Raw genomic sequence first — 23,593 nt, forward strand, 5'->3', positions numbered from 1 at the left:
TAAACATTTTATACAGCATAGGACAGTCCCTACAAGGTTAAGAATTACGGGGTCCAACATGTCAACAGTGTGGAAGCAGAGAAAGCCTGACCTAGATGGCCATGGATAAACTTCAAGGGTCTCTGGGCGCCTAGAATCTCTAAATTCTTCTTCCTTTTGGAAAGGCAGCATGGAGCTAGTGAGAGGAAGGTTTCCGGGGCTGGAGAGCGGGCTTTAAAACCCTGTGCACCCTTCCTGACGCTGAGAACCGGAGGGCAAGGAGCTAGACTACCCATTGCAGCAGGTGAAATCGCACTGTCGAGAAGATCGTGTGTGTCAGAAGGCACTGCGGATGGTAGAGCGCTCTGCACGCCCTGGTTACCTGTGCCTTTAAATCCAATAAAGACAATCCCTCTGGTCCCTGGGATTAGGAAGACGTTGGGTGACATAGCGGAAGCTGCAAGGTGGCTCACGCGTCCCGCGCCCTAGCAACAGTGGTGAAATTGGCTGGCGCAGCTGCGCCTGCGCGGAGGCGTCCTGCGGCTGGGAGCTGGACGCCACGGAAGAGCCGGGAGCGCGGCGGCTTGCAGCCAGGCGCTAGGGCGGCGGATCGGCCCCGGGGCCGGAATGGCGGTGTGGCTTGTGGCGTGCGGGAAAGCCGGGAATGCAGACCGGCTCCGGGGGGTGCTGCTGCCGCAGCTGCTGCTAGCGCTGCTGCTGGCACGGCCGGCGTGGGCCCTGGTGGAGGGGCTCTACTGCGGCACCCGAGACTGCTACGAGGTGCTGGGCGTGAGCCGCACGGCCAGCAAGGCAGATATCGCGCGGGCCTACCGCCAGCTGGCCCGGCGCTACCACCCTGACCGCTACCGGCCCGATCCCGGCGACGAGGGTCCCGGGCGAACGCTGCAGAGCGCCGAGGAGGCCTTCCTGCTAGTGGCGACAGCCTACGAGACTCTCAAGGTGAGGCCTGGAGTCACCGTTGGGCTGTGGGGTCTCTTTGGGGAAGCGCGCGGGCCCCCGTAGGGACACCACCACGTGCTGTCGGAGGCTCGCACTTTCCCACTGGGCCTGTGTAAGAGCCCACAAGGCCCATTGACAAAGATAGAAACCCCCTCTGGTCTTAGTGGGACAGCCAGCCCCCGCCCCTTGGTGACAGTCTTTGCAATGCATGGAAGACATAACATAGGTTGGGCATCTTGCGGTTTAGTGAAAGTAGTTTAATAATGTGCAGCTCCCACTAGGAAAGCAGCGTGATCATTATATTATTACCAGAATCTGTGATAGAAACACAGGAACGGTCTTTAATATTGACTGATAGTGTGATAGCGCCAGTTGGCCTGAGAGGAACTTAGTTTGTGGGGATGCTATTAATTGTGACATTTAGCTTGGGTTTAAGGATCTAGAGAAATCTGAGAAGAGCAATGAACACCACTGAGAAGACCATGTTTAACTCTTGGATCGGACGCCGTACATGACCTTGGATAGTGCCTAACTATGCTGGATGAGTTGTTTCTTCGTGTGTAAAATTAAGGCCGTGATACCTCCTTACAGGGTTTTTATGAAGGTTAAATAAGTGTGAGAACCCCGCTGCACAGGGCCTGTAAATAAATAGGTGCTTAATGACTTGGGGTTCAAGCCCCGGAGATTTTACAGTAGGAAATATTTTGCATATTTGCAGTCATTTGACAAAGGTTTTATTGAGCCCTGTGGAGATGGTGAGATTTAGCCCAATCCTGCTTTCTTCTGCCACTACGGAAATCAAACCATGTAAGATATCACACACAAAGTATAAATCATATCCGATGGAAGTGTTTCTGCTTCAAAGGCCCCATCGTGCTAATGTGACAGCAGTTGTGGTTGTATGGTCTTCCTTTTCTTTCTTTCTTGCCCGTTTTTCATGTTGCTATATAGCCTGCTTTTAATGACTGCTTTGAGTGGGTATGCTATAATTTCACCGTGGGTTCCTTTTCCAGATTTGCTTACTAGAGCTGAAAATACTGAATCCAGGAGTTAAAGGCTCATCATTCATGCTTCCCACAGTGGTCTGGATAGTGTGGGGCCATAAGATGAGCGTGCCTAGTTTGGTGAACTTTCACTAGCATGGGTGGGGTTGTAATTTTTGTTGGCAATTAACTGAGGAGTGCGGGGAGGGGGGGTGCTGGGGGCAGTGCTGAGGCCAGAGGGCTGAGTTTGCCTATTATTTAGGAGAAAGAGTAATTGAAGAAAGACTTCGGAATCGTGGGAAAGAACTCCATCCAGAGCCACCATCATCGGAAGCCCCAGTCTGTGTTTTTCTGCAGTGGGGAAGGGTAGTGGTCCAAACCAGCAACTGGGAAGGCTGCTGCTGGTCCTCCGAAGCCCTGGTGGCGTGAGAAAGCACTGGGCAGGTGGAGAGCTTCCAGAGAAGGCAGCAGAAGCACCATCGCCTGTGCCCTCTGCTGTGGTCGGACAGTGGGAGGCTTGGCATGAGAATGGTGAGCATGTCAGTAAAAGAAGTACCAATAGGGGCAGTAGAGAAATTCTTGGTGGAAGGAACCTCAAAACTCTAAATATACTTGCCATTTTCTTGAGGAGACAAATTTAGACACTGATCTAGTGGATCTAAAATAGTTGCTTCTAAAAGTTTCTACCCCTAAAGTTTAGCACCAAATTGTCACCTAATAAAAAGTATGTTAAAATGATGGGAACATACAATGCCTTCCTAATGTCCAGTCAAGAACAAGGACTTCCGGGGCTGTTAAACACTGGTAGGTCTGCAGAAAGTAACACTTTTACTCCCGATTCCCACAGGAGTTTTGTGGTACCTCCGAACAGGACACTGGACTTGGATCTGCCCTGGGGGAGGAGGGAGTGCTGGCGTGTCCTCTGGTTTCCCAGCCTCACTCTGTATTACTGTGAGAGAATGGAAATTATCTGTGGGAGAAAAGGGTGTGTTGGGCTAGTCGGACCCTTGAGTATCAGGCTCAGCTGAGCCCAGTGAAAAGACCCATTTTAAATGTATAGAAATGGACATGGATTCCATTTCCAGTTGGAACAGCTCAGGGAAACTTAAAAACAAAACAGAAAACCCCAAACAAAAACCAACAAACAAAAACTTTGGTGCAGATGCCGTCTCCTGGAACAAGGAAAAGGACTTTGACTTGCTGTGTGTTGAAGAAGTTATTAAAAATAAACAGGGTGGTCTGATATTTGTTTGTCATAATGGAAAATTGTGAGAATGTTGCCAGAGTATCCTCTCTGGGTAATGCAAAGGCCCAGTGAACAGGGGTCATTCAGTTTGGATGGCCTCAGCCTGCCACATTCCTCCCTAAAGATAGTGGGGCCAGAACTGTTTTGCGTGGATTCTATGGGCAGGCTGGGAACAGAGCTTGTGAGGGCTACGAGGGCCACAGGGCCTTTGTTAAGAGCAGGTCAGATAGGAGAGTGAGAGAAGGTACCTTCCAGTGGCTCTGAAAAAAGGCAAGTTGCAGAAGTTCCACATATCTAGAATTGCACATATCGTCTCCCGGAGGCAGCAGCTGTGTACCTGGGACCACATTCCATCTGTTTGCTATTTTTGTTAGACTCTGTCTCTCTCCCCATAAGGAATAACAGTAAACCCTGTGAGAGGTATTCTTATCTCCCAGCCAGTCAGAAAGGAGGGGAGGGAGCTGGGAATACCGTCCTTTGCAACCCCAGTTAGTCATTGCTGGAATATATATGGAGGAAAAAGTAGATTTTATATTTGCTTTGTAGTGGGCACAGGTAAATTTCACCTCTGGGACAGGGAACCTAACAGTAGTTGTTTCTCTCATGAAGTCTGAAATAATTTAGCTGCAACGCCAATGGAGCTGGGAATCTTTCCCCCGCCCCTGCAATTTTCTCATAACCTTCATTTCTCTTCTTATTGGTCTGTTTCAGTTTCTTTTATTATTATAATTTAATTTGTCAGTTATGGGTTATAACAGTTATGCAGTTTTGCAGTTTTATTCTGTATTAGTTTCAGGTGTATTGCATAATGGTTCAACTGAGTCTCTTCGTATTTTTAATATATAAGAGGTTATAGACTCATTATAACCTAGCAGAGGTGTCACATCAAAGCTTCTGGTAACCAAAGATCTCTGAATGTTGATGGATACATCACCAAGTGGGAATATATTTGTGTAAGATTTAGTGAGTTTATGATTCTAAGATAGTCTTGGCCAAATAAATACCTCTTTGAGATTTTTTTAGATGGTGGCTGTTAAAAATAAGTACACTAATGTGATTTCAATACGTTTTTTAAGACAAGGAGATATCACACTTAGCGTTTTTTCCCTGGAGCTTCAAATTTATTATAAGATTCGGAAGAACCAAATACTTTAATAAGAACCCCCACAAACATGTGAGAAAAGAAGAGCAGGGTGGGGAGGAGGGGCCCCCAGGAAAAACAGTTCAGTCTCTGAAGTTTCATTCAAGTGGGGCTGAGGGGTGGACCTGCAGTGACCTTAGCTGCACACCCCCGCCACCCGGGGGTGCTACAGTCCACCCTCAGAGCTAAGTGGTTTGACCTGTCCATTGTCCCCTGGATAGAGTCCTCCCCCTGAGAGGTGTGCATGGCCGGTGCCACTGTCCCCTGCAGCTGCTTGCACCCAGCCTCTGGCTGACCCCCTGCACCCCGTGGCTGGCTGCCCTCGTGCGCAGCACCTTTTAGTTGGGTGTAAAATGTGAAGAGTGTGTCTTGAGCCAGAGTGTGGACTATGGTCCTGCCTTGGTTGTCCACAGTTTTAAAAATTATATTGGCTTGACTTGTGCTTCTGTTAGTGGACAGCCTACAGCATGTGTGTCTGAATGGGAAACGGAAGAACCTCCTAGTTACCGCCCCCTGCTGGCCATGCCTGTGGCCAGAGGGAGAGGCTGGGGTCCCACCATCAGGCTGCCCAGCATGAAAGGAGTTTTTGTTGTTGGTTCCCTCTGGAGGGCCACCGCTGCTGCTGTGGGTAGGTGGGGGCAGCCCACCGGGCCTCACTGCAGGGCTGGGTTGGGGATGGAGGGCCTCGACTCCAAGTTGGCCGGGGGAATAGCAGGCTCTTTGGTCTTCTACCATCAGGGCAGAACCTCTCAGGCTGGGGAAAGACTTGAGGTCTTGGGGTCAGGATTGGGGCACACCATTACTCTGATGGTGTGCCCTTCACCTTGGTTTTCAGGGATTTAGGATCAAGCATGTACCCATCACTTTGTTGTACTTTCTGTTACCTATTCCTGGATCTTGTCTCATTCAAACCCCAGGTTCTTTATTATCTTTGTCACCTGGGGATCCATATTGTCCTGGGGGCTCCCTGTAAGGCCTAAGCGCCTCCCCCTGGCCTGTGTTGAGCTGCGGGTCCTTCGTAACATATTCTAGTGTTGTTCTACTGCTGGGTTCCAAGGGTCATTAATTTTTAAAAAGCTTTTTGACGTTCTGTAGACATAAACTATAGGTACGTGGAAGTGTCCACTCCGCATCTGATGCTTCAGTTCTCAAAAGCCCCCCCCCCAAACAGCAGGGTCCCTGTACAGAACTACCCCCAGGCTCCATACATCAACCCCAGGGCTACCGTAAGTTTCGCACCAGAAGGGCTCCGGGGCGACATAAGAGAGGTTGCCACAGAACGGCTCATGGCCAGTGAATTCACTACTGAGGCTGAAGGCGGCCAGTCGGCCAGTCGGCTCAGCATTTCTAAGGATGTTCTCTGGCTTCAGGCCCCTGTGGATGGTGTCCCTCAGGTGGCAGTGCTGTACCACTGACACAAGCTGCCAGAACGTGACTCAGGCCTGCCCCTCAGTCACGCGGCCCTCCAGACAACCAAGCCAGTGTCCTCCGCTCATATGCATCACAGAGAAGAGTAATGTTTCCCAGGGGCAGTCTCCTCAAATAACTGTTACCAGTGATTCAAGCCCTTCATATAGTGGGCTTCTTGAAAAAGTATAGGGGAGCCCCACCAATTAATGACTTTGACAGCCACCTCTGTCCCCATCGGAATGTGCTGGGCCAACCTTGCATTGACAAAGGTTCCCTGGCCAGTAGTTTTCAGGAGCTCATAAAGGCCAATATGGGGCTCTTTGTTGGCAGGGATGGCTGCAAGGTCATTAGACATGGCGACTTGCCAGCCATGCTTACTAACTATGCTAACAAACAGTACTAACTATTCTACGGTAACATACTAACAGAGCTAACTCTGCTAATAAACAATGCTAACTATAGCAACCCTGCTAATATTAACTGTATTAACTGTACTAACAATGCTAACTAACGGTACTAATAAATGATGCTAATTATACCCACGTTAACTACAAAAAATTCTAAAGAAAAAAATGGGGAGAAGAACAAACAAAGAAAAAAATTAAATGAGAAGAGAAGAAAGCAATTGAGAAAAAGAACATTAAACGGTGAGAACCCCCCAATTTGGGCCGCAGTGAAGAAGGAAAGCAGTGCAGGTGGCTTAATTGTGACACAGCACCGGCCCCGGGGGGGGGGGGCAGGGGGGGCGGGGGGGTGGCTGGAGCAACCACCAGCCACTTCTCCAGCGGACCCGACGGCTCCGCTCTGCTCCCTCTGGCTGGTGGCCGCAGGACCTCTCCAGCGCTGCATCGTCCTGTCTCAGCTCCAGCAGGGGACACGGAGTGGCCAGCCTTTGGTGAAAAGGGAAAGTGCACCCTTAGTCATGGTTGTTTCAGCAACAGAGATTCTGTCTGTGCAGAGGGAGGCTGAGGAAATGCCCCCTCCCCCACCCCCAAGAGAAAAGAAGGGCGGGTAGTACTGGAAGGCGAGGGCATCGGTCCGGCGCCTGCACCCGGTTGTTTCTAGTTCATATTCTCAAATAACTTAAAATTCCAGTTTTGTAGCCCACAGATGAGTGAAATCATACGGTTCTTAGCTTTCTCTGTCCAACTTGAAACCTATATAATCTTATTAACCATTGTCACCCCCATAAATTTAATTTTTAAAAAATAACTGAAGAGTTCCAGATCTCAGCAGGGCTCCAGACCATTCCGGGTTTCACACGCCGTTTTGTATGTGCTTCATAACATGAGTGAGGCCAGTGAAAAGGTAGTTAGCGTTTTTGACTCCTGGGGATTTAGGGAATCATGGACTTTGGAAGTTAGGTAAGTGGACTCTCGCTCACTGTGTCAACATTGGGTCTTTTCACCTGGATATAGCACTTACCACACTGCGCTGTGAACACTGAGTGGCCCTCTCCCCCTCCACCGAGCCTTGCTCCCCAGTTCTCTTGCACGTGTATCTGTGGCACCTAGCACAGTGTCTGGCACACCAGATGACAAGTGTCCGTTAGGGAAAAACTCATGTCTGGAGATAGATGCCGGTAGACTGGAAACTGGAAGTGGATGTCTGCAGTGGTTGACAGTGGGGTGGGGAGCTTGCTTCGGCATTTTGCCCCGAAGTGATGGTAGTTTGAAAGAGCGGTACCGACGAGGTTGATTGGTTGGGTATGGACGAAGAATTCCTGGATGAAAGAAAAAGAAAATGCACTTCCACTTTTAAGGAGAAACCGTGTTCTGAAAGTTTTAGAGTCAGAACACTAATTTTTGAATATAGATAAGAATTGGCTAAAATAAATAAAAGAAGAAAGATGGCATAAAAATAAGCCAAGGAGGGAATAGGTGGAAAGGGTGCACTTAGAAACACCGTGATCGGTAGAAAATGGGAAGACAGCAGAATTGGGCTGCGTTGTGCAAGACTGCAAGAGAAGAACATACAAAGGGGCCTGGCACGCAGGCCGTCTGGTCGGTCAGCGCCCTGCAGACAGAGCCTCTGCTCGTCCAGCCTGGTCTTGGCAGGACGGCACAAGAGCCCTTCAGTTTCTTTTCGTCACTCTGACTGCTGTGGCAGGGCACTGGCGCTTAGGAGGAACTCAGCAGAAGCGGGGATTGGGAACCGCCTGTCCCTTTACATCCCTGTGTTTTGTTTTTCTTTAGTTCTCTTTCCCCTTTCTGTAACCAGTACTGAGACATGGGTGCTGGGGAGGAGACCACAGCAGTGAAAGGGGCTGTTCCTGCTGTTAAGCTTTTAACATAACAAGGAGACAGAGAGTTATTATTTGGTTATTTATTTAAGTTGCATAATAAAAAGGTGTATAGATGATATTGCAGCAGCGAGAGCAGGAGAGGACATAATTATTTCTTCTTTGGGGTTCGGAGTAGGCTATACCCTTTTTTCATGGACTTTAGGGATCTACCACTTCTACCACGTCTGGTGCTTCGTAGGGAGAATGTTCAGGAGGCTGAAACTTGGTTCGGGAACCCCTGATGAACTACCCTCTAAGCTGCGTTCAAGAGTATGAACTTTATGTATTGAATAGTTACCAGAGGTTTCAAAGTAGAGGAGTAACACAAATCTGCTGTTTGATTCAGAAGGAACATTCTAGAACAATATTGAGGATGGTTGGGGAAGGCAGAAAGGTATTGGCAACTAAACCAAAGATTTTATCTCCACCGTCGTCTTCTGGAATCACATCACTCCTCTTTGGTAACTTAAGAATCTCTTGGTTGGTTGTTTCACGTTTCCTTCAATTAATTTTTCTTTTTCTGTTAAAGCTGTGGTTCTAACATCCCTCTTTTTTTGCCGTTGACTGTCTGTCTTCATCCCCCTTTCATTCATGCTGTCAGAGACTGGTGTGGACATCAGCACACATACCAGGACTGTTCTTAGGTGAACTTGGCATTCTACGCTTCAGATCTGAGGGCTCTTCATTATTCTTCCTGGAACTTTGTGTGGCATTTGATAGTGTTGACCATGTAGTTTTTAAAGATGTTCTCCCTTGACTTCTTGCTGTAATTCTTTCCCATTTCTCCTATCTTTCTAGTCATTTCTTTTCAGGCTTCAGAGTCCTCTTTTCCTGTGCCTGTACCTTAAACATTGCTTTGCCTTAGCGTTTTGTTCTTTTGGTACTCTTTTGTTGTTGTTGTTGGTTTTTTTAGTTTCTAAGCTTTTCCTGATGAAACTCAACTAAATCCTTGACAACACTAAAATCTGTGTGTTCTCTAAGTTCATATTTTCAATAGCCTTTCATCTGTAGCACAGGCACCCAAAATTAAGTATGTCTGAAACCATCTCTTGAATCTTTGTTAAAGCATAAATTTTAAAAGCAGATGGTGTTGGGAACTGCCCTGCCTCGTTCCAGAAGCTGTAACCTCGCTGCCCATGGCTAAGGCTGAGTAAGAGACCTTGGGACCGTAAGTCACTAAGGAGACAAAGCTTATCTCCCTGGCAGGAGTGCTGCCTCAGTCCCCTTTACTTCACCCTGCTTGGCCCCAGGGCAGATGACTGGGGCAGTTAGCCAATGGTGGGTAAGATTCCTCAAGGGAGGGACGACCTAAGACAGGCACAGTCACAATGGGCCCTCAGGGAAGGACTTGGGGGACTACAGAAAAAGGGGGTGATGGACCCTCACCCCTCGGCTTTCACATAGCCTGAGTCCTCTTTCTGCCTGTGAGAAGTCTCCTAATCTCTTAGCTGCCCTTACTTCCCCTGCCTGACTTAAGTCTGAAACAATGCCAGAGGTGGGTGCGGCCCTGGGCAGGAATGGGGAGTTCCCCAGGGCAATCAGGCCTTAAAAAGAATGCATAAAATCCTGTGAAACCTGCTTTGCTAAGAATGTCCTCAATTTTCTGATAAGGGTCCAAGCATGGAATGAGTTTGTTTCCCAAAGTTTCAAGGCCTTTTAGCTATCTGACCGTGACTCAGAATAAGCCCTCATAGTTCTTTGAATTTTATCCATTCTTTGATCCTTACTGCCTGACCATGATGAATGAAGACCTTCCTTGAGGTAATGCTCCCAGAAAAGCAATAAAAGCCTGTCCAGGCAAGGGTCAGGGTGCTCTCACTCAGAGAGTGGCTGTGCTGTCCCTTTTCTCCACAGGACTTCTGCAGTGCGTGTGATTTTTTGTTCGTCGCATCCACAACACCATGGATACCACTGGTTGGAGTCCACATCAGATATAATCATGACTCTCAAACAAATACAAAATGAACAAGTATCAGAGATTTTATTTAACTCATGAATTAATGTGGGGACCAGTAAGATATTAAAACTGGTTCAAAAGAGAAAAAAAGCCACCCAGTTATAGTCAGACGAGGAACGCTGACCTGCCTGTAAATGGGCCAGTGTGAGAAGGCAAGAAGCAGCTATGTTACACGACACAATTGGTCTTTCTGCGACCAAGAATCATTTGTGTCACTTCCAGTCTTCTACAAGTTACTTCCGTCTCTACAAAGGTAAAATAGGCTTTCCAAAGACAGAGGCATATCCCTCCTGCAGGAGCAGATAGTCCACGGAGGCCCGTAGTTACTTTTTCCTCCCATTTCAGAAAGTTCCAGTCTTCCCTTGCATCTTGTCCAAATTTGCTATCTTCGTCCTCTGTGCCTTATCTTACAGCAACACGGTCCACACAGTAACTGTAATTAAAACTCCACCGCCATGGTCAACGTGATTGATTTTTGTACTTTAATCACTCAGCCCTCTTCATTCTACCTCATAGTCTCTCAAATCTGTTTCTCATTCCATTCTTTACAGTACTACCATAATTATTTTTCCAAAATACACACTTCTACTCAATGCCATTGCTCTCTATTTTTGACCAGTCCAGACAATAACAGCCTACACTTTGGCCTGGCGTGTAAGATCTGCCAGTTCTCATCCAAACCCACCTTCCTGGCCAGTTTTACTGCTCCTCTCTCTAAATCCAGTGCTCAAGCTTCCCTGAATCCATTATATTCATGGATTCTCGTGTACCCTAACCCTTGCTATTCTCGTGCCTGGAACAAGTTTTTCCACGTCTTACTTGCTTTTCAAAATCCAGCACTCATTTCGTCTCTCCTGTGAATCCCATTACCAGTGGTCTCAGGCAGAGTGAGTCAGTCCTGGATTCCTCTGTGTGTCAAATGGCACTTCTCTGGCTTGCCAGATCCTTCTAGCTGGGCCAGTTCCTGAGGCTAGGACCTTAGCTTATTTTCCTCCTTATCCTCTTTTGAGTTCAGCACAAGACTTAAGGCCCTGCATGCTTATTTGCCAAGTTGAAAATAAGGTGTTTAAAGCTCAGGTAACCAAGCTGATGATATTATTATCCTGTTAACGGAAACACAGAGGAGCGGATTTTGATTTGGAGCGTGTTGAACTTGAGCTGTTTTTGTTACATTTTAGGACACGTGGGGGAGATGTTTGAAAATAGGTGGACACAGGAAGAACAGGTCTGAGTGTCACTCGTGTAGACGTGACACTGCATGTCACGGGAGTTGCCGAGATCCCCTGCAGGCCGAGAAGGTGTCTGAGACGGTAGTTAGTTGCACACCAGTGGCCGGTGGGCAGGGAACAAGAAAGGCTGTGGAACTCATAGTGGTTCATTTGTCCTGTAGTAGGATGCAGTAGTCTGGAAGGAAATTCAGGGGAACAGATGGTTTTTTTTTTTAAAGATCATTTGTATGTGTGTATTTCTTTAAAAAAAAAAAGAAGATTAATGCATATTTTTAAGACCAAACAAAATATCCCTGTGTTTTCATGTATTATCTATTCCTGGCCTTTACCATCCTAAAATGGTTTTCACTATCTGTGTAATGGAAACTTTTTACTGTGAAACTGGCTGCAATATCAGATTATTGCAATTGATGTTTGTTAAGAGTAAATAATTCACTGTTCTTTTCAAGGGCAAGAACATAACCTATCGTTGCCTCTGGGGCGGGGGGATGATCACGCTCCTGGGGAAAGGAAGGACTCAGTGCTGTCTCTGTGGGTTTCCTCTTGTTCACCTTTGATCTAGATATGGTGGCTGTGTCCCAGCCCTGCTGCGTATGCCCGAGAGGAGTGGCAGTGGAGTGCACGCCAGCAGAAGCGCCATTTTTTCCGGTAGAGAGTAGAGACAAGGAGCTTATTGCCCAGCTTGTCAAGGCTCAGGACAGAGAGGAGGAAGAAACAAGTATAAAGGTTTTGGTTTTGAAAAGAAGTTGGCATCTTCCTGACCCTGGGACTTTAAGATCCACAAAATTGCTGAAAGAAAAAAGTACTGCTTGTTGAAAGGTAAGACACTAAACTGTTTTCAGGTTTCAGCTGTTTAAGCCACAGTAGCAGCGCGCGTCCATAGACTGGACAGCAAAAGCAGCTGTGCCCGCTAAACCCAAGTTGCGGTGACATCATCGCCTGCCCAGCCTTCCTGGGGGACGAGGCCTGATTGGCTGGCTGGAGAGACCTCTCTAGGGAGGCGGAGCTTTTCCCACGTTTCTCTCCTTTTTAAAGTGACATTCACGGAGTGCCAGGCATTGTGCTAGGTCTTGGATTTGCAGAGATTCGTGAGTCACCCTACCTGTCTTCTAGACGTTCTCATTCCAGAAAAATAAAAAACCTGGTGATTACCATGTGATAAGTGCTATAACAAACAGGTAACACGTGTCAGAGGGTAGTGTAACTCTGTCTGAAGCAGTAGCTTTTGTCCTAAAGGCTTAATGGGAGCTCTCGAGTTTGGAAGAAAGGGGTGGCATTTGAGTTAGAATGAGTTCTTCGGTCAAAGATAGGCATGGAAGAGCATGCCGTGTTGGAAGGACACACAAAGTTCTAGAAACTACTGTCTCACTGTTCGCTGCAGACAGAAGATGGGGGAGGGACGAGGTGTTGCTGGGTAAGATAGGCCAGTTACGGAGGCCTTGTTGGTTGCCGAGGAAATTTTAACTTACCTGATTAGCCATGGCGGTTAAAAAATAAAATTAAAAAATATCGGACTACCTTAGTTCCAAGATGCACAGGAGGAAACAACTAAACACGTATCTACCTGAAGCTGTCTCATCCGGCCCCAGCCTCTGTCTTCTCTTCTTCTGCTAATATTCCTGGTGTCCTTGTGTTCTTACTAGGCTGGTTCTGAAACTTGTGGGCTACTAGAGAGTAGGCTTTGGACTTAGATTGTGAGAGCTCCTGACGCTCCACTTTGTGCCAACCTTGAACGCCTTCTAAAGTCCATTACGCACATGCCTCAGCCTAAAATCACTGCCTTCATTCTGGAGGCGCAGCTGTAGACTGAGTCGGGATTCCAGCCTTCTCAGCTCTAATCACGACCAGAACAAGTTCGTACATTCATGGTGACTCCAAGGAAAAGAAAACCGTCCCAAGGGTAGCCAGACCCGGCCCTGGAGCTGTGTGCGGGGATTAGGTAGCGTGGGGGGTGCGAGCGGGCTCTGGTCAGACTCTCTAGGCTCTGGTTGCGGTGGAGAGGCCAGACTTGAGGTACAGGTTTTGGAGTTGCTGGTTGCTGGAGCATGAGTTGGCCATCCTGTTAGAGGAGCACAGGACTTGGTGATGTCACAAATCCAGGGACCAGTGTGAAGAGGGTAGCCCCCGGGGAAGAGCGGGTGACGTGTTTGAGGAGGGGTATCTGCCTTCTGTGGACTGGGACCTTCACTAAGACAAGAGAACAGAGAAGGAAGGGCTGACCTGGGATGCGCAGCCCTGACATGGCAGAGTTCAGTCACCTCCGAGGTCCTGCTGTGGACCCCACCCCGACACACGGGTGCCCCCCCACCCCAAGATTGGCGCTGCAGGTTGGAGGAGTCAGCTACCAGGGCGGCGGTAGGGCTCAGAACGCCCTGCAGTCCAGTTGCAATAAGAAGAATCGGGTGTGAAGAAATGAGGCATCTGCCAACATTCAGGGGCTGAGTTAAAAGCCAAGGATTTCTGGCCAAAAGCAGAGCATTTCTGTAAAATTAGCCCCAATAGCAAAAAAATGGAGGGATAGTGGGCAAATTCTCAAAGGCTGTCTTGAAGTACGCAAAATGCAATTCACCAGGACACGTGGGTTTTAGTCTTCAGAGCTATCTCTATGAGCGCTGATGTTCCACCCTCTTTAGGCTAGAAGCTGTACGGTATAATAATGGCTTGTAGACGGAACGATTGATTGACACCGGGGAGTGTGGCAATTGCCACCAGAAAGTCATTTTTTGTTTGACAGAAATGAACATACAAGGAGTGAATTTGAAAACAGTATCAGCTGAGCTTAGCCCTTATATAACAGACAGCTCTCGTACTGGGGAGTTGGGTGCATGTATTCACATCTAACTGCGCTGGATACTAGTTCCTATCTAGTGTCAAGCTCTAGTCAGAAGCTAAAAATATCTTTCACATAATGGAAGAGATTTGTCACTGAAAATGTGCTCACTCAAATTCAGAATTCTTAATAGAAAGCACGTAATGATTTGAATGGGCACAGGGAAGATTTTCGCCATTAGCAGGCTTCTTACTTGAAGGCTGCGGCACACCGCCTTCTGGGGGACCCCGGAGGAGGTCCCGGACAGCCCCCAGAACCGCTGTGCGTGGCCGCAGAGCTCTGGCTGTAGATTTCGCCTGTGGAAATGCCTTTGCCCGAGAATCCGCAATTCTGTGGACGTTAAGGAATTCTTCCTAACAAAAAGACATTCTCCAGGTGAGAAAAGAGTTTAGTTTTCGTGGTGGTTCCTGTGTTCCCACAGAGAGGAAAGAATTTGCTGTGCTTTTAGTCTTTAAGGTTTTGGAGGTGCAAAGACAAAATCGGTTTCCTGTGTGACTAAAAGCAATTCATCAGCTATTGTAGTAGCTCTTCAGCTCATAGAGCTCAATAAAAGATGGACATTTATTCCTGTTAGAAATGGATTACAACCAGAGAAGTTTTTAGGGAATGTTTTATTTGTGAGCATTTGTAAACAGCGGCATTTCTGTGTGTTATGATTTTTTCAACATGCCTATATGATGGAGAAAGATTTATATGTTACCATATTTATGAATTGGGCTGTGACAAGGTATTTTAATAGCAAGGTACCAAGCATTTGTAACATGTTTTTGTTTAATGTATATCATTTGATACTCCAAACAACTCTGTAAACTTAGCAGAGCAGGTATTATGATCTCTATTTTAGAAAAAAAAAGGGGGGGAGACTCAGAGAGGCTAAACATTTCACCCAAAGTCCCAAAGCCAGCCGCTGACCACTGCCCGGCGGGGACACCTCTTTGGGGTGAGCACGGCTCCGTCTGCGGGCCCGGCTGGCTCTGTCGGCAATTTGTTGTCTTCATTGCTGCTTTCAGCAGAAAACTGTCTACCTGAGGCCAGAGAGTCATTGTGAATATGTACAGTGGACATGAACATTTTCTCCCGTCAGCTGTCACTGAGTGTAGGTGTCCACGTGCTCCCACGTTATAAGGGCGTGAAGGCATGTGTGTTAGCCCAGCACCGGCTACAAAGGCATCACTGATTGTTATTAAAGCATTTTTATTTTTCCAGGAGGCCCAGCAGTACTCAAGAACACAGGGACATGTTTTTTTTATTATGCTTTATAGCTAACATTAACGTTCTGGAAACAAATTAACGTGTGCCTCTGAAGAGGGGTGGGAAGTTTCTTTGTTTCCATAGTTCCAGCGGTCTCACTCAGAGTGACCTTACGTACTTATAAAACCCTAGCTCTGCCTTAGCAGGTCATAAACCGAGGCCTTTTTAGGGAGTGTCCGCAAAATTGGGTGTCTTGTTGCCCCGCAGGATGAGGAAGCGCGGAAGGACTATGACTACATGCTGGACCACCCGGAGGAGTACTACCGCCATTACTACCACTACTACAGCCGGCGCTTGGCCCCTAAAGTGGACGTCAGAGTTGTGGTTTTGGTCAGTGTGTGTGCCGTGTCCGTGTTTCAGGTGTGTATTAGCGGCTGTGTGTGTCTGCCTGCATGTGCTCGGGTTTACAGTGCCTGGGGCTAGTCGTTAAAACTGAACTGGAAGTACCTTTTCATGAAATTTTTCATCCAGTGGATGTATTTTTACATTAGAAAGATATCCATTTTTTTCAATGATAATACTGGAATCTCCATCCCTGGGAAATCCAAGAAACTGCTGACTGTCGCTGCATAATTACCGAGAGGACACAGCAGAGGGTCTTCCTCTCACAGCCGCCTGCCTCCAGCGCAGTTTCCCTGGGACAACTGGCTCGATAATTTCCCATTAAACTTGAGAAAAGTCTGAGCAGCTGAGCAGGACCTAACAGGTCCTGGCACCTGGCCCCCGGGGGCTGGTAGTGCTTGACGCTGACGTGGCCGCCAGAGCTGCCCCCGCCGTGCACGCGCCTGCTAGGCATGTCCCTGCCTGGCCTGGCCGACTGCAGTCATGCAAAACAGCTTAACTCTTCACGTCGTTTTTGGAATGTCACCAAAATTTCACTTCCACCTGAAATGAGTCATCCCTATGACTGGTCTTAAACTAACCGTACTCATCATGCAGGCCTTTGGAAGAACAGGACCTATCAAGGGACTAGAGTAAAGCAGTTTGCTAGTTTGAAAGGTGCTTCTTGAGTTTGATTTCCGGAAACGAGATTTACTTTATACGACGAAAAGAATTCCTCCTGGCTGGCATAGCTCAGTGGATTGAGCTCGGGCCTGCGAACCAGACGATCACGGTTCCATTCCCAGTCAGGGCACATGCCTGGGTTGCAGGCCGGTTCCTTGCAGGCTAACTACCAGCAGGGGATGCACAAAAGGCAACCATACATTGATGTTTCTCTCCCTCTCTCCTTCCCCTCTAAAGATAAATAAATAAATAAAATAAATAAATAAATGTACTTGAAGTAAGGAAAAATTATTAAAAAAAAAAGAAAAGAATTCCTATTGAAAACTTATATAGATTGTATATTTTAAATGTATTACATTCTGTAGAAGTTTTATTCTTTCAAAGGGGGGAGAAGAGGGATAATTTTGCTTTTCTGTTTTAAATAATACAATCCCCTAGTTATATATATCTATCTATCTATATAGATAGATAGATATATAGATACTATATATACATTGATACTATATATCAATCCTAATAGATTGATACTAAAATATTTCAGCATAGTATTGGTGTAACTGTTCTTTTCATTCAATAAAACAGCAAATGAAATGTGTGGAAATGTGAAGAATAGGGCTTTTTCTGATAATTAATAAAACTCTTTGTGGTTGCCTATATTTATAAAACAAGTTAGATGTTTTCCCGTCCAAATCAGTAAAGAGTTTAAACATAGTTGAATCTGTCAGTACAGAATACGATGAACATTAACTATGGAGCCCGTAGACAGTTTAGGGAAGAGATGGGGTGAATGTAGTTGCCCGAGTCTGCATCCTGTGGTTTCTTCTCTTCTGCTTCTAATCCCCACCTGAGGACATGCTTATTGATTTCAGAGAGGGGGAGGGAGGGAGGGAAACATCCATTGTTCGCCTCCCATATGCACCCCGACTGGGGATGGAGCCCGAAACCTAGGTATGTGCTCCACCGAGTGGGAGTCGGAGGGGCCCCTTCGGCTACGGGGTGACGCTCCAGCCGAGCCACACCAGCCAGGGCGAAAGAAATGTCTCGATAGTGATCTCGGGAAGAGCCAAATAGGAAAGGCGTGGAAGCCCTGGGGTGTGATTCCATCCGTCTGTCCTCTCATCTTGGGCATCTTCTGTTTGACTTAATCACTTTTCGGCTCTGCCCAGGGCTCCCCTGACCTATCCATCCTTGTACACACAAAGGTCACTCAGTTGTGTCTTTTATGGACTGAGATGACTGAGGTTCCTGTTTTCAACGAGAACGGGTTGGGAGGGGGCGGTGCTCACCCAGGTGGGTTTTGGTGGTACAAATGACCCATTTTTCTCTGTTACCTATTCTAGTTTTTCAGCTGGTGGAATAGCTACGACAAGGCCATCAGCTACCTGGCCACAGTGCCCAAGTACCGAATCCAAGCCATGGAGATTGCTAAGCAGCAGGGGCTGCTCCGAAAAGCCAAAGAGAAGGGCAGACACAAAAAATCCAAAGAGGAAATTCGGGATGAGGAGGAGAACATTATAAAGAACATTATCAAAAGTAAGATAGACATAAAGGGAGGCTATCAGAAGCCCCAGATCCGGGATCTTCTTCTCTTTCAGATCCTCTTAGCGCCTGTTCACCTGGGCTCATACCTAGTCTGGTATTGCCGGTGGGTCTATAATTTCAACATCAAAGGCAAAGAATACGGGGAAGAAGAAAGACTCTATCTTATACGGAAGTCTATGAAGATGTCGCAGTCTCAGTTTGAGAGTCTGGAAGATCACCAGAAGGAAGCTTTTCTCAAACGGGAGCTCTGGAAAAAGGAGAACTACGAGGTGAGCCATTAGTCTGCCATGGCTGGGGGTCATCTTCCTGACCAAGGTGAGATGAGGCGCATGCTCAAATTCCTGAAATCCGAGAGCTAAACAACGAATAAAGATCTTACTTTTCTGGCAAGTATGGCTGTATTTGGTAGTGGGACAGCGGGTTTTTAACCTGTAATTCGTCTTTTTAAAAGTCGAGTTGTAATCACTTTAAGTGCCTGCTGCTGAAAATGTTAAGAGTGGCCTGACTTGTCGTGTTGAAGTGCAGTGAGGGACAGTGTGCGTTTGCAAGGGGGTCCCAACAGCTTCCTGTTAATTGCACACACTAAAATTTGGACTTTCCCACAGTTCCTTCCCGTCACGTAAATTTAGCCACGGAGATTAAAAAACAAAACAAAACAGAGGTAATAAGAGATGGAAATTTTGTTGAATAACTTCATTTCAAAATAAAATGAGCACAGAATCTTCTGTGTAGTAACTAACATATGTATGAAAGGTTGCTTTTATTTTTGAGTTAAATTGACTTACTATAATGCCTCTAAACTTGGGCAGTTTAATAAATGCGGTATTTTACAGTCGTCAGCTACAATGGTTACTCTGAGGTGGTTGGCTGTCTAGCTAAATCTAAAGGACCCAGTCATCTCACCATAACACTATTTTAGGTTTGGGGTAAAATTAATTGGTTAATATATTAAATGTAAGAATAAAGAACAGCGAACCCTTCCTAAGAAGACTGAGCTGCATTTGTTTTTTTTTTTTAGCTTCATACACATTTCTTTTTATATGTAGTATCCTAAATAGATTTTACTGAAAGTCCACTTTCAGTTTGAATTATATTTAAGTAGCTTCACTCACTATGAACTGCCAGAATGTTTTGGGAAGTAAATCTATTCAGCCTGCTTATCAGTAAGATAAAAATGGAACTGTAACATACTCTCTTGCTCCTAAATGATTTGAAAAGTTTCCTTTTTAAAGTAAGTTAAGCAGCCCTGGGGGGTGTGGCTCAGGGGACTGAGTGCAGCCCTGCAAACCAAAGGGTCACCAGTTGGATTCCCAGTCAGGTCCCCACTATAGGACATGTGAGAGACAACCACACATTGATGTTTCTCTCCCTTTCTTTCTCTCTCCCTTCCCCTTTCTCTAAAAATAAAAAATTTAAAAACAAAACTAGGTTAGGCAGCCTGATCCACAAAACTCTTTCACAGAGTACTATTCTGGGCTGAATTATGTTATTCTGTAAGGTTATCATAGTCACAACTTCCTAAAATTTGGAAGTAAAATAATTTCGTTCTAAAATTTGATGTGGCTGTGAAACTGGTCATGAAAACTTGTCCATTTAGCTTCAGCTGACATCCACTACAATTTCCAGAAATGCATATGTTTTGTTCTTAACCATGAGGTTTATTTAACCTCCCTTGGTAACTTTAATAAAATATTTTGAAAAACCAATAATTATCTTTGAAGATAAAAATAGACGTAAGTTCAGTTTGGAGACAAATGTGTATTATCAGGTCTTTTTGTTCCTTGGTTAGGATCCACAAATACTGAAAACCACCATTTAAATTTATCGAGTACTATTTAAGAAAAATAGTGATTCTTTAATACTGGACATTCATTGTTGAGAGGAAGTATTTAAACCCTTTAAACTCAGCTCATGTACGATTTCAGTGAGGGAAAGCATGTATTCCCAGGTCACAGAAATCGGTGACCAAAATGACTATTCCTTGTTCGGGTTGTTCTTTCGTATTTAATACCGAATGCGAAGGTGCATAATTGCTCACTGTTTCGAGTGTGTGGTCTGGAGACGACAGACCGATGCCTTCACTGGTCACTTTCACCGAAACTTGTATTTGAAAAACGTAAATATGCTGCTATAAAGCGGATCACAAATGTTTCCCCTTGGATTACAAAGTCAGTCAGTGTCCTTTGTACGCACAGGTCTACAAACAGGAACAGGAAGAAGAACTAAAGAAGAAACTGGCCAGTGACCCCAGATGGAAGAGATACAGGAGGTGGATGAAGAACGAAGGGCCTGGGCGGCTGACGTTCGTGGACGACTAGAGGCCACAGGACGCTGCCCTGCCGCACCTTAGTCACGATGCTATTGTCACAACTGGATCATTTTCGAGATGTGTCAACTGCTCATCTGCAGGAGCTAAAATTCCTCAAGTGTTTGATTAAACAATAAGAAATTTAAACTTTATCTTAATACTTTATACACGAGACATTTATGAGTCTTCAATTTTTTACAATCTATTTGTGAATTTTGTTAAAAGATTTGACATGAAGATTTATTAGTTGCCATATAAGAATTTTATATGTTAAAAGAGTTGACATGAAAATTTATTAGATACCACTGAAAAATTTTTACGTGTTAAATGTTTATTCTTCAAACGTGTTTCCTTGTTCCTTGTTATAGGGCTACATTTTTCTGCTTTCATGGCCTCTGATATTTTCACAAAACATAAAAAATTCTAACAGCATTTACTCATAGTATTGAGTGTCTTTCTAGACACAGACTCACAGACTTCAACAAGATGATTTCAATATCACATCATCTTCATCACAGTCATTCTAGGATTGAAATACATTCAAAATGGCTCTCTAAGAGAGTCTCCTGCCAGAACGCTTTTTGCCGCCTCCTCCCTGGTCACCGTGTTCTTCACGCGACCGATGGAAGCTCTCCAGGAGAGTGAATCTGCGCTCACGTCCTTGTAGGACGGTCTTGACGACAGTCATTTTAGGACTACACCTGTTCCCAAACATTCTTCCAGAAGAGACCTTGTGAAAGGTCTTTTGTACCACTTCAAATTTTTTTTAAAAAATGATGAAGCAGAAATAGTGTACTGAAAAGCTGTTCATAGATTAGGAAGTCCTTGAGTGGTGAGAAAACTCCGTTGTATGTGAATGCATTTACATGCATTTAAACTGGAAAAAAGAACCGACTGGCCATGTGCTGTTGTTCAGACAGTGAAATGTGAGTGTCTCATACGTGTGGGAGTGAAAGTAACTCACACGTAATTTGAAACAAGTATGACACTGCACCAAAGTATCGATACATATTCATGGTAGTGAATCGGAACTCCTGTTTTTTGTTTGGTTTTTTTTTAGACTCCTGTTAAAGGATTTATCCCATTGCTTCATATTAATAAAATGGTTGCAATATATCAAGTTTGTTGGTATGACATTTTAAATCAAAGATTAACATATTGCTTTTGTGTTATATAATTTTAAAAGATTAGTGTAGGTAGTAGGTATGCAGAGTCTGTTTCTAGCCAAAGTAAACCAGCCCTTTCGGGAGCTGAGCCCAAATACGTGGCCCGCACAGAGGAGCCGGAGGGCGGAGTCCTGTCCTTGCCAATGGAGATGAGAGATGTGAAGTGAGGAGTTTGGTCTGCGAGCGCTTTCATGGATTGCCTCATTAGAAACCTGCGAGTGTTATCATTAGGGCCCTTTTACAGAGCTAAAAGTCTGAAATAGTACAATATTTATAAAATTTAAAATTTACAATTTTGTATTTTATAAGTTTTAGGTAAAAGTGTTGTACACCTCTGTTCTTTTGTAGGAGGGTGGGGGGATGACGGATGCCCATCAAACCTCCAATGCGCAGCTTTTAAGCGTCTCTCAGGGTGCCGTGGTCTGCAGAGGCAGCAGGGGCCCCGTATAATTCATTATCTGGCGCATAGTGGTGTTTATCTAAGAATAGATGTACGTGCCGAGTGTAACACGGACCAGAGAGGAACATGGGTACTTGCCCCTTAACATTTTAAGGAGATTTCTGATATTCCAGGCATCTTTTACCTACTAACATGGAAAAATAAGAGAACTGGCTATGTTAGCCTTCATCTGGTTTAGCTAATATTAAAAAAATGTATCTTTGGATATTATTTTGCTTATCTGCTAGATAGTTGTATTTCTTCCTGACTTTCTAGAAGTTTCATTTCTGGCATTGTCCCAGCAGTCTGCTCACTTGGTAAAAATGCGGTCAGTCTTTTGGAGCCACGGTCATTGCCTGGGTCGAGATGAATGGACTCTCCTTAGGGGAAGGGCTGTGGTTCTTCTCTCCTCTTCCCTCCACAAAACATGTTTCAAAATCCAAGCGAGAAGGGAGGGCCATGAGTTGGCCCAAGTACCATCGGGCCCTCTGCTCATCACCCACCGAAATGCCCAAACCTCTCCATTTCAGAAACATCTGGAGAAGAATCCTGGGTAGAGGATCTGCAGCCCCTCCAGTTGGAAAATTTTTCTTGTGCTGAAGTTTTAGGGCCGTCACCGTTTCCTTTTCGCACTTGGTACGCAGGAGTGTTAGCACATGGGTGTTTACTGTCACCTCATGTAACTGGGGTCTGGGCTCAGATTACTCGGGGGTACGTTCATCTCTAACATCTTCGCACCCGATTTCACTACTAACCCTTTCCTCACTGGCCGTACTTCTTTATGAATCCCCAGGTTCCACAGATCATAGGGTGCTGTTTCATTACACATCTGTTAGGTACTGTGCCTGAATCTTAAACACTACAGTCGGCATACATGATTTTGAAATGTTACAGGAAAGAAACAGTTGAAATTGAAGAATTAAATATTTTAGTACCATGGATTTTATGTTTAGAAAAATCATAGTTCATCTCCTTTGAGGTTCTTTGTTTGGTTTGGTTGGACTGACAGGCAGTAAACTTGAACCCCCCCAGACCCTGGTGCTAATTTTGGTTACGTGGAAGCCAGTGCCAAGCCGACACTCAGCTAGTGTTATGAGCCTCTCTGCCGAACCCAGACGGAAAGTTCTGTGGAAATTGGAGAAATACAGCTTTTCTTAGACATTAGTATAAGTAAATCTAGCTACTTTAAGATAGTAAATCAGACATGGTTTCTGGTAGGTTATGATTGTGCATTTGAGGCAGATAAATGTTATTCATACAAACTATTGTGTGTGGATGAAATATAATTAATCTTATTGGCAAAATGATACTCTTCACATTTGAATATGAGCTAAGGCCAAATCTGGAACCTAATAACTAAATAAAATTTGCTAAACAAATTACCCTTGCTAGTTCCCTCAGCTGAAATTCGAGGACCTTTTTAGCTAATTAGGATATAAAATTCTGTAAGTCTGCAAGTTCACATAGGTTTAGGGTCCGAAGTAGATTAGATGGCCTGAAATTGGGAAATGTTATAGGTAATTACTTTAAAAGCCTACATAATCAGTGGTGAACTTTAATCAGCTTCTCAGTACTGCAAAGGTTCAGAGTGTCCTTGATAATTGTTTGCGGAATGAATCACTTGGTCTCAGGTCAGTGACGTAAGGTTTCTTACAGACTCCTCCCCGGTTTCCACAGGGGAGGGAGAAGTTTCATTCAACGGTCTCTCCTAGTATAACCTCGGGAAGATGGAGCAAGATCCCATGGAAGGGCTCCTGGAAGGGCTTGGGCTTTCTGGCCAACAGACCAAGCTTTGGCCTCTGGCTCTGCCGCTGACCAGTCGCTCCACTTTGGGCAGGTTCACCTCTGAACCTCATTTCACAT

The 23,593-nt window shown here is 45.5% G+C and overlaps 1 protein-coding gene across 1 annotated transcript; it reads left to right on the plus strand.

The window, feature by feature from the left end:
- The first annotated feature begins 514 nt into the window (after window positions 1-514).
- Window positions 515-21,003, plus strand: DNAJC25 (DnaJ heat shock protein family (Hsp40) member C25). Its single transcript, XM_037035725.1, has 4 exons — window positions 515-939; window positions 15,478-15,630; window positions 17,616-18,086; window positions 20,013-21,003. The coding sequence occupies exons 1-4, from the start codon at window positions 607-609 to the stop codon at window positions 20,133-20,135; spliced, it is 1,080 nt and encodes a 359-aa protein (XP_036891620.1). The 5' UTR covers window positions 515-606; the 3' UTR covers window positions 20,136-21,003.
- Window positions 21,004-23,593: the final 2,590 nt, after the last annotated feature.

This window comes from Sturnira hondurensis, unplaced genomic scaffold (assembly GCF_014824575.4).
Source record: "Sturnira hondurensis isolate 20B ecotype Veracruz unplaced genomic scaffold, ASM1482457v3 Scaffold0022566, whole genome shotgun sequence".
In the NCBI taxonomy this organism is placed as follows: domain Eukaryota; kingdom Metazoa; phylum Chordata; class Mammalia; order Chiroptera; family Phyllostomidae; genus Sturnira; species Sturnira hondurensis.